At 41.0% G+C, this 13,658-nt stretch overlaps 2 protein-coding genes across 18 annotated transcripts in view; one reads left to right on the forward strand and one right to left on the reverse strand.

Moving 5' to 3' along the window:
• The window catches only part of SYTL3 (synaptotagmin like 3), a 32,266-nt gene extending 25,701 nt beyond the window's left edge, over positions 1–6,565 (reverse strand). For 2 of the 17 annotated variants that reach the window (XM_040057567.2, XM_040057563.2), the window contains exons 1-5: positions 6,440–6,565; positions 6,108–6,164; positions 5,679–5,717; positions 1,922–2,169; positions 270–485 (exon numbers count right to left, since the gene is read on the reverse strand). In XM_040057567.2, the coding sequence (XP_039913501.1) occupies positions 270–485; positions 1,922–2,031 (326 nt within the window). In that variant the 5' untranslated portion in view covers positions 2,032–2,169; positions 5,679–5,717; positions 6,108–6,164; positions 6,440–6,565. Of the gene's footprint in view, positions 1–269; positions 486–1,921; positions 2,465–5,678; positions 5,721–6,107; positions 6,165–6,280; positions 6,372–6,439 lie in introns of those variants that run through there. The other 15 variants (XM_040057582.2, XM_058419584.1, XM_040057572.2 and 12 more) reach the window with 15 other exon arrangements.
• A 1,752-nt stretch (positions 6,566–8,317) lies between these two features.
• DYNLT1 (dynein light chain Tctex-type 1) lies at positions 8,318–13,445 on the forward strand. Its single transcript, XM_040058794.1, has 5 exons — positions 8,318–8,410; positions 11,115–11,156; positions 12,327–12,450; positions 12,672–12,749; positions 13,026–13,445. Exons 1-5 carry the CDS (start codon positions 8,384–8,386, stop codon positions 13,094–13,096), a joined length of 342 nt encoding a protein of 113 aa, XP_039914728.1. The 5' UTR covers positions 8,318–8,383; the 3' UTR covers positions 13,097–13,445.
• Positions 13,446–13,658: the final 213 nt, after the last annotated feature.

A 13,658-nucleotide genomic window follows, 5' to 3' on the forward strand; every position in this document is an offset into this window, starting at 1 on the left:
TCTCTGTCACCCTCACAGAACCTCTGGCCTACCCTGAGGATCCATTTTGCTAAACACTGGAAGGAAAGTATCAGCTATGTGAAGAATGACACAAAGTTCCCATCCATTTCATCCCTACCAGGGCTTTGGCCAACATTTACATTACTCCAGTAATGTCTGTACAGCACATTAATTGTACAGTAATTGTTTCATTAACTGTTCAATCAACAGATACACAGAACCAGCGGGCATCCATCAGATGATTGGTGCAAACCAACAGAATTCCTTACCCGTGAGCGTAACAGATGGTGCATTTCCAGAGGCAGGGGTTCAGGCACACGCGGCATTCCGAGCACACCCGATGGCTGCAGCCATTGCACACTGCACCTCTGTTCACCAGCAACCCCAGCGGCTTCTGACAGCGAGCACAGCATCTCTCCTGGTACTCGTGCCTTACAGTCTTCGCCCCCTTCCACCGAAGCTGCTGCAGCTGCACTTTCATTTTCCTAATTCCACAGGTAAAAACGAAAAAGAGAAAAAAATTACAGAGGACAAAATCCTCACATAAAGCACAAGTTAATAATAATAGCCTGATTGTGCAATACCACTTCTAGTGAGAGATATACCCTCAAGTGTGACCTCTGTTGAGCACTGTTTGAAAACATGCACACGCAGCATTTCTGCAGTGTGACAGTGTGTATGTGACCAGAACTGCGCATACTAACAGAGAAACAGTTTAGTATAAATGGGATTTTATTCATTTCAGGCCCACTTTCAGCACTGAAATCATTGTATGCAAGTAATTATGCATTTACCTACGAAAACTGAGACTAAATGGCGCTCCTTTCAGTTTGATTTTTTTATCATAATTATCCAATAATTAAATATTCTACCAAGTTTAAAAAAAAAAAAATCATAACAAATGCATCACCTGAAAGCTAAAAAACCAAACCAAAACAGCACACAGCCCAGCACATCAAAACGTCTCCTTGTCCTTAACTTTGCTTCCATTGCAGGTACCAATAATCAAGATCCATGTTTTTAATTAATAGTAACATCAGTGGTTGAAAGGGATTTTCTAACCAAATCAGACTTTTTATATAGCCCTTCACATAATTACTATTGCTTTAATATTGTTTTATGTTTAATATGTCCCATAATACTTACATAAATGTTTGATGAAAACAAAGTGTAAGTTACCACATTTAAGGGACTAAAAATTTATATCTTACCCACACCAATACCTAGTTTTACAGGGGGATGCAATATCACAAAGCAGGATACAAGGTACTGGGAAATCATTGTCCTGGCCAAGACACAAACAAATAAAGTGCTGGAAAATTCTCCTTTATCCTCACCAGCTGAGATACCGGCGTACTGAGAAATTAGTAAATAAAATACTTTCCTAACCAATGTCACCTATGGACACCAGTAACAACCTTCAAGGCAGAGTGGTGTTTGCTGTCTGTTGTGTCTGAGAAGGGACAGCGATGGATTTAGCACCATGAGCTGGTATCCAATGATTCTCAACTCCAGCCTTGGCACAATGTAAGCTAACCAAGCCAGCCAAAGATCTGAACATGTTCCATAGTACCAAGATTATACATATGCATACATAGGAACACGATGAGAACACCATAAAGCCTTCATAGAAAAAAAAATGCAGCCAGCAACCGAACTTTCTATGAAGGTTGGAAGTAAAATTCACCAAGCACACTATTCAGTGAAGAGGATTTGCTGATCTTTAGCGTAGAGTCAATAGAATGGCAAAAACAAGAGGCTCCAGATAAGCTTAAGTTTCCCAGAGAATTCAAAGGCATTAGTTAACAAGAAGTTAAAAGAGGAGTACATTTAGAAGCACAACGAAGTGGAAGAAGAGTAATTCAGAATGGGGATAAAACAAAACCAAAACAGAAAAAGGGAATAGGGGATCAGTAGATACCTTATTCTTTCCTCCTCCGTTTTTCTCACCATCTGGTCACGGTACAGGACTTCCAGAACAGCCTCTCGTTCTAATTCCTTAAGGAAGTTCAGATTAAATTCACAGGCCATTTTTGCCAAATTTCACTATTTCACTTGTTTTGTAGATTCCTGTCCTGTGGGTTCCACTACATCCAGAACGCTGGTCTGGGTGTTTTCTGAATGCCTGTGCTCTTACTTGACTGTTGATGTGTTTCACTGTGTCATACCCTTGAAAAGAAAAAGAACTTTGTTTGTCTTCATTTAAGTGTCTCTGCTACCCAGGGAATATGAACAGTTATCAAGGTCACAGCAATCTGCACTTTTTCTCATGTCCTTTAATTTCCTTTTCTGTTTTTTTCCACTGAAAGTGGTTCCAAAAAGAGATGAGATCTTGCAGCAATGTCCCAGGTAGGGCCTGAACTGGCACCAGATGGAGGGACAATTTGTCAAGAGATGGTGCAAAGGAGTGGCAGAAATGATTTGGGTTTCTTTATTTGGTCTTGTAGATTTGGGATTTCTGGGCCTAGAGAAAAAAAAACAAAACCAAAACAACCAAGCATTCTCTCTTCTCACCTCTTCAAGACACTTCAAATAATGTGAAGGACACATTTTTTTATTCTCGAACCTTTCATGCAGTAATTAAGACACAGGAGAGGTTTATAAGACAGTCCTGTTCTTCAGAGAGGTTCACATACCTTCATGTTTTTTGTACAGTCAACATAAAACAACCAATAAAAAAAGCTTAAGTTCGTTTTGAATACAGGCCTACAGGTCCCATGACTATCATACTGCTTGAGACAAAATTTTTGAGAAAAAATATCCCTTTATAATCTCATTTTATTAAGAAGCCATCACAAGACTAAGAGGAAAAAACAAGACCTCTAAAGTCACTGCCATCACTTCCAGACAATTACCTGTGTCTGTTACTTTGATACCAAATAATGCTATTATCTTTGCTAATACACAGAGACACTAAAAAGTTAAGATATAGATTATTTCCAGCTCAGTGCAATGATTTTGGTCCCAAACTGGTAAAGTTAACATACAAATATATGCAAGTACAAAATTGAAACAGAATCACAGCTGTAGTTTGGATATATTCTGTGACCTTCAGTTTTGCAAAACACCACTAAAATACAAAATAATTTTAATATGTTTTGCAGCAAAGTTGAGAAAGATGATTATTCACCCTATACCAGCTTACAAACCACATTATTTTCAATATTACTGTCTAATGTTTAATGCATTTTACTAGAAATGTAAGACAATTCCACTTATGGTACACCAATATTAAAGGCGTGTATACAAAAACTGGTTAAGTTTTTCAAACTTAATCTGAAGTAGATATACACAGTCAGGCTCTAGGCAGGTACAGACACTTGGACAAAGGGGTAAAGTTTTCCCAAAGCAGTACTGATGCGTCACTGATGGACCTCAGCTGAGAATCATCTGCATTGCTGGATCATTATATTCAAATACTGAGTTTTAAATTTAAAACAGAAAACAAAACCACCAAAAGAACCCACTAAAACTTTAGATATATAGTGACAATGCATTTTTGTCAGTGTAGGGAGAATTACTTTATATGCAACTTGCCCCAATTAAGCTACTTAATTTTCCACCAGAAAATGCAGAGGGTGATAAAATGTATCCATAAACAGGTTACAGTCCATTTGTGTATGGGGCTTTTTTTTGTGAAACCCTTCACAGACACCAAAAGGACAAAGCATTTCACAAAAGCTTGTGTTCAAGAAAAAAAAAGAAAAAAAAATTGGTTTCCTGTGGAAACAAAAGAGACAGAGATAGGCATAATCATGCTTTATTTCCTTACCAACTGCAATTTCACAGGAAATTACTCATTTGAAACATTAAAAGCCTGAACAATTTTTTTAACACAACGCATGTCATTTTCAAAGGCCTCTGCCTCCTTCACCTCCTTTCATCTTTTACCTTACAAATACCTCCTGGGATTGATGAGCACGTTTAAAAACATCAACTCCATTTAAGTCAACACAACCTAAAGAGGAGCCAGTGTCTCTCTGGTGTCTCTGCCCTACACAGGATACCAAAACATCCATTACAGGCAAGCTACATTTGCCATAAGCTCCTAAGATTTTGGGCATATCTAGAATACCATCCCCCTAAAGCAGCAGTAAAAGCTAGCAAGGGCATGACAATCAATATTAAGTGGCTCCAATAAAACTCTGGTCTGGTGATCTTATAGAAAATACATTAATGTCTTACAGAGCTATTAAGAACGTGCCCCAGTAAAACAGTTGCAACGAGCAACACTTGCAGTTAAGCAAGCACAGAAAGAGTTGCTATCTGATGTGTCCTTCAAATTCTTTTTAAAAAATCTAGCTGGATGAGGTAGCTTTAAGAATAAATAAACTATTATAAAAGTATTACAACCCTCAAAATGGGAGACAATCCTTGGCCCCACAACAAACTTGTAATTATTTCACAGAAGTGTTCAAACTGGACTGAAAAGCTCTCTACCATTGTGAAATAAGAACTTATCTCTTACACCAAAGCTGTCTGCACTGGAGTAGTTTTTTGGCAGTAATAAAGAAGTGTTTTCAGTAATGACCCTCTTTGACAGGGAAAAAAAAACCTCATAAACCTTCAGAGATGCCCTCCTGTCATGTTTGCCCATTGAATCCAGCTAGCTAGCTGTTTTACACAGTCAGCTAACCTCAAAGCTCAGCATCCTCTACATAAAACCAAAAGTAAATACAACACTTCTTTCTTTCCAGCACAATGTTCACAAAAAAATATTCTGTTCAAGCATTTCTTAAAATTATATACTTATCATTATTTTTTATTTTTATTTAAACTAATACAGGGCACCTTGCAGATGGACCAGTAACTTCTTGAAAATATCATAAGAAATTCCAAAGCCATTGTAAGGGAGAAGGGATGATTAATGTGGCTATACTTTAGAAAAGGGATTCATGCATGCACAGAGTACAACTTTTAAAAAATGTGGGGTTTTTTCTGTTAGGATAAAATAGAATATAGTTATGTTACTGAAGATCAAACAAAAAGCCTACCTTACACTAGATTAAGTCTGCAAAACCAGCTTCTTTTCTAGGTTTTTAAACTTAAAAATGGCTGGCTCAGCAAGCTTTTTCTCAAAGCAATTTTACATGTAATGCATTATTGATCTCCTTTCAGATCTTTAAGCATCAGCAAAATAAAGACAAATAAATAATTATAAATTAACAGAACTTCTAAAGTCACAGTCTTCATTTACTTGAGATAATTGGATTACTTTATCAATTAACCCAGAAGATGGCTGTAATACATCCGTAGTGAGGAACTGATTAAGAAGGTTCAGTGTAAAACTAGTCTCAAAAGCAACAACAATTTGTGGCTATTTTCTGTTCTGCCGAGACCAATCACATAAATTAATTCTTAGCTAGGAAAATGACAAGTGTTATTTTGTACTACCTGGCTGCAACAGTTTAGCTGTCACATCCTTTCACATGCACATAAAAATTACTTAAGTTCTTTGATAATGCTTTAACAAAATTAAGTATGTGATATTAATAATATTCCACCCCAGAATTCAGAGCAAAAATAAAACCAAATAACTAAACCAAACACAAACAATTAAATTGCAGGTGTGGTTTTTCTATTAAATCTTTTCCAGTTTGGAAAAAAACATGCCAGTAAATAAAAAATGCATCCCCTTGTGCTATGTTATACAGAATAGAGTAAAATGATGTCCTTACCTCTTCAGCAGCCATCAAAGAGAGACACCAGGAAGTAAACTGCTTGTAAAAGATGAGAAGCAGTCTTATTATTTAATCATCTCTCCTTAAAGAAAACTGGTGGCTGCTCTCCACCCCCTTTCCTTCCTTCAGGCACCAACACCACCGATTTATGTTCAGAGGAGCACCCCAAAACAGCTGAAAAGCAAACGTGCTCAAAAAGGAGCTCCAGTGTTACAACAGCTTTTGCCAGGGCTCTGATTTTGTTACCAGCAACAAGCAAAGATATTGGTTTTTCTAACATTAAAAGGAGACTCTGTACAAGAGACTACAAAAGCTGACTGATATACCAAAATATGCTCAGTCTTCAAGCCACACACAGGAAGAGAAGTGGCTTTGAGTTATACACATTTCTTTTTCTAACACCATAAATGTGAGAACGCTTCTAACCTCAACGTCTCCAGGACTTGCACAGAAAGCTTGGTTTGTATCATAAACAGTTCTTTCCTAGAAAAAAAACAGTTTCTACTTAAGTCTATAAGACAAAGAAATTAGTATAGATAAGCATTCAAGAGAATTCAGTCTTTAAACATCTGCAAGAAGAAGAAAGTTATTTTACTCACAAGTGCAAATCTGATCTCAGGTAACAATTGAAAGATAAAGCATTATTCAGATTAGACAAGTTAAGTCAAGCCTAACACAGAATTAAGTGTGGCTAATGAAGTTCAAAATTATATCCCCATTATTTCTAAGTCTGGAGAAAAACAAGATATTACTCTTACCGCTCAATCTCCTCACTTCTTCCTGGCTCTACTGAATTCTGTGTAAAACACAGAAGCCCTTCTTAACTGTTTCAGGTGTTTTAAGATTCCTGATTTCTAGTTAAAATGAAACAAAGAGCAGCAATTCTACTCACATGGCAAAGTTTAAGAGCCTGCATTTCTATAACCTCATCAAGCTAAGTAGGTTCAAACATTTCCACCTGTGTATGTCAAGTTTAATCACCTTCTTCAACTGCATCATGGAAGAGAAAGCAAATGTTAGTGGGGCATGGAGCTATGTATATATGCACCATATTTGGATAATTTGGCCCTTAATTTTAGGCAAAACTTTAACTGTATGAGATGCCAAAGTAACCTGGTAATTCCAACTACTCACAGTAACAGATTAATTGTATCCCAAATCCAGGCTGCAGAGCATTAGCCCTACCACCAGCTTCCCCCTAATATTTAATCAAAGCATTAATTGCCTCATATTTAACTCATTGTAGTTTCCCCTCACATCTCTGGACATGGAAAACGGCTGCGGTATTTTATACATGCTAAGAAGATAACCAAATATATAGCCTTTTATGCTTTTGTTCAAACAAACACCACTTGTTCAGCCTTCCCATAGTCCTCAACTTTTTGTCTCTGCTTTTTGGAAGCAGTAAGCATAAGGCTTGGAATGGGGCTGAGGATGTGCTAGCATCCAGCCACAGTCCCACCGTACCCCTCCGGAGCGAGCGGAGCTGGCGCTGCCCGCAGGGTGCCCATGGAGCCCCAAAGGGAGGTGGCTGGCCAGGGTCTCCTTTGTCAGGAGAAACAGGAGGCAAAGCCTGACACAGTACCGGAGACAGGATCAAATCTGCTCAGTCAGCACACTCAGGCCCCGGAGCTGTAACTCCCTCAACCCTGTTGAAATACAGCGCCCAAAACTGGACACATATTCCTTGTGCAGCCTTACTGCAGAGAGAGCAGTAGGAATACTGCTTCCAGGCTCTATGTCCTTTTTTAAATTTTTTTTTCTTTTTTTTTTTTCTTCTTTTTTTTTTTTTTTCCCTTTTTCTTTTTAAACAGCACCATACGAGAAATTGAGATAACTTGTACCTAAACACCTCCCTACTCCACGTGTCCAAGAACAGCTACCCGGCGAGCTGGTCCTGCACTTGCAGAGCAGGTTATTCCTGTCTCCATATAGCCCTTTGCACTTGTCCCCAGTTTTTTCTTCCTCCATCCAGCCTCTTTCTGCACTTCATCCAGGCCCCTCTGAGCCTGAACAGCACAGAGCAGCTCTCAGGGGCTGCTAGCATCAGTGATTTAGACAACCTGTAAACACTGCAACATCCAGGAACGGTGACAAGTGTGCCCTTTAACTTCATTCTCCTGGTTCTTACTAGTCTGCTAAAAATCATGCGATCCGCTTGGAACTGTAATTCAGATATTCTGTGGTGGGTTGACGCTGTCTGGATGTCAAATGCCCACTAAAGCCACCCAGCTGGGCGGGGACAAAACATCATGAAAAGACAGGGAGAGTTTGCCTATGTTTTTTTTTTGTTTTGTTTTGTTTTGTTTGGTTTTTTTTTTTTTCCTTCAGTTTGTGACATAGGCCTCCTTTTTAAGCTTTTTTCCAGAAACAAGAAGCAGATCCTGCTTCCCTCCTCGGGGAGCAGAGGAGGACTTCTTGGATGGCTGAACACGAATGCCAGGCTATGGGTACGAAAAGCACAGCCGTGACACGCAGCCCCCTCAGCCCCAGCCTTTGGGACGTTTGACAGCACCACAGCCGTGCCGCCGAGCGCCACCTCCCGCCGGGCTCCCGGCCGCTGTCGCTGTGGTAACCGCGCCATCTTGGCGGGCGCCGGGCCCAGCCGCGGCGGGCGCTGACGCGCAGGCGCGGTGCGGGCGGTGGCCGGCGCGGGGGCGGGGCCGGGGCTCGGTGGCGGCGCGAGGGGCTCCGCCGGGAAGATGGACGAGTTCCAGACTGGAGAGGAGGTAACGGGACAGGGGGAGCACGGCCTCCCGACTGGCGTCTCCTTTCAGGGCCAGCGGAGGGTCTCAGGCGGTGCCCGTCCGCCTCGGATCCCACCCCTCGGCGTTCCCCGCCGCCTTCCCTGTCGCCCTCCCCCAGGGTGGAGCCGCGCGTCCAGGGCACCGGCGGCGGGCGGGCCCAGCCTTTGTTCTGCCGGCCCCGGGAGCTGGCCCCTCGTCCGGGTTCCTGGGCTCCTCGGCTCGGGCTTCTACCCCTGCCGCTGCAGATCCCCTCGGGGAGAAGGCGTGAGGGGTGTCGTGGCCCCGGGCTGCCCCCGCCGGAGGAGCCGAGTGCCGCGGCGGGACGGTGGCCGGTGCTCTTTGGGCCGGGGGAAAACTCGAGCACGCTTTTTGTGTGCGGAAAGAGGAGCCCAAGCCTCTGGTCTGCGTGTTACAGGCGCGCTGATGGGGCGTCACACCCCATTCACAAGATGCGGAGTGGGATAAATCGAGGGTCTCGATCTCTTATCGTGCCAAATGGCCACCTGATGTCCCCGCTAAGGAGGAGGAAGCAGCCGGTGCTGCTTTAGCAGAGGGACAGTGTCACCGAGCTGTGACACTGTTGAACAGCCGCGATGTGTCTGGGTGACACAGTAGCGAAGCAGCGAGAGCGGCCAAGGTGTGTCAGGCTTGTCCTGTTCCAAAAGCCTCGACCTCATGGTAGGGCCTGGCCTGTTTTACAGTCACAGACAGTTTGGGGTTTTTTTAAAATAGATAATCAACATACTCGAACATCATTCTTACAGCTGCTTTCAACAACGTCTTCAGGATTACTAAAGGCTATAGTACTGCTCTGCAGTTTGCATGTGTTGCCTTGGAGCACCCCCACCCTATTTAAACAGGGTGTTGGAAGCACTGTCTTGCTTGCTTTGTGCAGGAGAGGTACGGCAGGGAAACTTTAAGGTAACCGGTTTCCCCCCTTTATTATTTAAAACAAAAAAAATTTAATGTCATCTTATTAAAAGATGACCTAATAATAAAACGGGTAGTGTTATTTCATAGTTCAGTTATAGCACATATATCCTAAATCTGGATATCAGAAATTTATGTTCATTTTTGCCATTCCAAGAAAGGAGGAAGGTTGAAAAGTAACATCAGCCCTAGAAGTGAATTCTCAAATCTCTGTGTTGTTTCAGTACAAATTAGATATCGAAATATCTTTGAGAATGTGGGTTTAATTTAAGTCATTTCACTTTAGTATGAACCGTGTTTGTACTCACTCAAAGGCATTTCTGAGCAGATTTTTTGAAGAAGAAAACTGTATGTGGTTTACCATCGTGCTTGACAGCAGTCTTCATGTGTGCCAGGATAGCATGTCTGCCATGCATATTCGTAAGCTCTGTGGGAGAGTGTTTTTTGATAACTGTAGCCCTTCCTTGCTTAAATACACTGGTACACCTTAAATGTAAGCACCTGTAAAACACCAAGTACCGTGAAATTAAGTGAGGCATGTTAAAATTAAATCCAAGTCAAGAAGTTGAAAATAAAAAGCAATTTGCCACAGCACATAAAAACTTTTTCAAATGTCGAATTGTGCCAGCAAGTCGGTGCTGGAATAGGAATATTCCTCTAGATAGGAATAGAAAAGGAACTGCCCAGCTTGTGTCCCAGAATGTGCTGTTTCTTCTGTCATGGAGAATGATCCACCTCTCTCATCTTTCTGGATGTCAGATGTCATTGAAGCTGGCTAGACTGTTCACCTCCTGACCAAAGCTTTATGAATGTGCTGTTGAGATTCTCCTGAGCAGGTGTAACCGCATCCTGCCTGCACACGTGAATTACGCTGGTGTTCATTTCTGTCAGCCGGGGAAGCTGACTGACCTCTCAGTGAAAACCCAGTCAACATACACCTGGTTAGGTTCATTTTTACATTCTTACTCGGTCTTTTGAAATTATCAGTTTGCCTTTATGTGCCCCTCTTTTGTCCTGGTTTGTGAGGTGAGGCTGTGAGACGCCAGCAGTGACAGGCTGGGGTGTGAGTCGCTGCTGCAGCGCGGGCTCTGCCCGTCACTGCTCCCTGGCCCTGTGAGTGGCTGCCCCAGCAGTGGGAGCAGAGGGAATAAGACAAGAAAACATTAACTACTAACCATACCTGTAAATGGGTGGTAGTTTTAAGACCAGTAAAATGTTGGGGCCTTCACTGTTTTGATTCCACGTGCTTAAGCTCCGCTCCCCAAAGGCTGAAGGCCCTGTGAGCTGCGTTTCCCATTTGGTTTCCGAGGGGCAGCTTTCTTCTTACCCCTGGCTGAGATTGTCAGGACAGTTTTTCCTTCAGCTCTGAACTGGTATTTTGTCCACATGGGTGCCCTGGAGGTGTCTGTGCCAGCTGAGGTTATCTCCGTGAGCCCACTGTGATGTGCGGACGTTAGTGCTTATTGGGGATGGGGAACATACGTGTACACAAGTGCCATACTTGTTATTTTAAAATGCTTCCAAGTCAAGGTTTGAAAGCTTTCTTGAGTCAAAAGGCCAGCCAATATTAGTTCATCCTTTACTTTTCATTACTTTTCTAAGAAGGTTAACTTGACTGGGCTGAAGGAGCTAGAGTACATATTCATGCCAATAAAGGCAGACTTGCCAGAAATCTGACAAGGATAAATTAAATTTCTAGTGCCTGTTCTTAACAGAGCTCAAACATCATAAACTCATTAAAATTCTTCTTTTGTAGGCTTCCTTTGTTGTTGATGAAGTCAGCAGCATCATTAAAGAGGTAATTTAAACATTTTCACTTTGTTGGTATGAAATTTCATATGTTGTATGCTGTGTACTAAAAGGCATTCAGTAAAATGTGATGACTAATATGTAATAGATTTATAGATAAGCTGCTGTCAAAGTACAGTTAACTTGATTTAACCAGTATATGGACTTCAGCAGAAATTATATCAAACTTTAGCTGTGATACATATTGCAAATCCAAGAGATATTTAAAGTAATTTCATACACTCCTCTCTGGTTGCAGTGCATCCCTATTAGAATTTCTAGGGGGATGTTTTATGTTAAACACCGTGGAAATAGATTTTAGGTTTTAGTAAAATACAGGGTTTTTTTGTAGACTGTCTGCATATGCGTGTTACTGTGTTCTTTCCAGATGCTTTTCTCCAAAGTGAATTCTTTGTTTGTTTGGAGTGATTGAACTATTCTTGTTGCTAAGAAACATGAATTTTCTGTCTAGAAAATTTCTAGCAGGATTTGGAATTCCTCTTGTAGAGTAGTGCAGTCTTTTGTTGTTGCAAAATAACTGTTCTGGTCAAACTCTGTAAATTGAATACACATGCTTTAATACATGTTCTTGTCTCTTCTGAATTCAATTTTGTGGTTATTTTTTTAAAAAATTCTGCGATGAAATAATATGCCAATGAAAAACATGTAGGTTTAACATACTTTTATTTATATCTTAAAGGGGAAATTATCCTCCTAAGTAAAATGGATTATTTGGCTGGAGGCTTCTGATCTGTTAGTAGCCAGCAACTACATGGGTCTTCTGTTTTAGTCTGGGTATTTGTTTCGCAGAAATTATTTTGCTCAAAGATCAGAATTTCATTTCCATAGAAGAATATGTGTGAATGAGCTATTGTTCTACTGTGCCTTTTTAAATTCTCTTCAGGACTGTTTAAATGCAGGATCCTTTTAATAACTATGGCTGTAGGACATTACAAATAATCTAAATATCACAACAGAGGGTGGGATCTATGATGATTTCCCCTATGCCTGGCTCAGACTCTGACCTGCATGTTTTTAATAATTGAAAACACTTCCAACAGCCAGTGTGGACCAGCAGTATTTAGGACTTTTCTGTGGGTGTGGGATCCATGTTGGGAAGGGTTGATGGGTGCCTTGCAGCTGACAGCAGCGCAGCTCCTTCACCTCTTTGTCCCCCCAGGCCATAGAGGGTGCTATCGGTGGCAATGCCTACCAGCACAGCAAAGTGAACCAGTGGACAACCAGTGTGGTGGAACAAACCCTGAGCCAGCTCACAAAGCTGGGGAAGCCCTTCAAGTACATCGGTGAGCTCAGCTTCCCCTTTTCTCTGAAAGCTGGGACGATCAGGTGCACCAGTAGGCAGGGGCTGGGGGAAGACCTTAGGGAGAGCCTTGTCTGTAAACTGCTCACAAGCATGCATGTTTGCTTATGTATGTGTATGTGTGTGCTTAGCTGAGCAAAAATGGAGCGAAATATTAATTAATGTTAGTGAGAAATTAATCAAAGCTTCTCTTCTGACTGACAGTGACCTGTGTGATTATGCAAAAGAATGGTGCTGGGCTACATACAGCAAGTTCTTGCTTTTGGGACAACTCCAGTGATGGTAAGGAAAACAACTCTTGGATTTTCCAAGTAGCAGCTTAATGCCAGTCTCTTTAAGACTAGGCAGCATACTTCCCCCCTAAGTCTGTAGTTTTGAAGTAATCACATACTATTTGGTGTTTTTTCCATGTGGCTGTGATGCTAACTGGGCTGTTTATGAAATGTTTGGCTGCTGTGAAAGCTTTATTCTTAAGATTCTTAAAGGAAACAAGTATATAAATTCACATAATCACTTTAACTTCCTTCTCTTTCTGAAACCCTGTTTTTGTATTTGCAGGAACCTGCACTGTGAGATGGGAGAATAAGACCATGTACTGTATTGTCAGTGCCTTTGGACTTGCAATATAGTTGCCTTGAAATTGTTCATTCTTCTCTTTTTTATTCCAGCACTTGATTCCATCTCTACTCAAACTGTGAATACCCGAACAACTTGTTTTTAATGCATTTTTTGGTAATTTTTCTTCAAAGGTAGAAATTTGAAAACATGCTGTTACCTGTTTTATGTTTGTACCTAGTACCATACCAGTGTTTTCTATACTTTTTTTATCACTTCAAAACTTCTCTTCAAGGTGCTAATACTGAAATCTGCTGCAGTGTAAACACTTTCTCTAGATTTCTTTTCTTAGACCAATATAAATGAGACACTGAATTTCACACTTTGTACTTTTGGTTAGCATTAAATTATTGAAATTCATAACCATTGGTGTGATTCATTTAAACTTAAATCTTTTGTTACTGGGGAAAAAGTTTCTGTTTTTTCAATTCTCTTCAAGATAGTCGAGGTACATACTATAATGCAAAGCACTTTCATAATTTTGCCAAAATCACTACAAAGTTGCAAGAAATTTAGATTATGTTTATCAAAAAGTAACTTGGCTGCATTTTGGGGACCTGTTTAATCTTTTTGTAT

Source organism: Hirundo rustica, chromosome 3 (assembly GCF_015227805.2).
Source record: "Hirundo rustica isolate bHirRus1 chromosome 3, bHirRus1.pri.v3, whole genome shotgun sequence".
Lineage (NCBI taxonomy): Eukaryota > Metazoa > Chordata > Aves > Passeriformes > Hirundinidae > Hirundo > Hirundo rustica.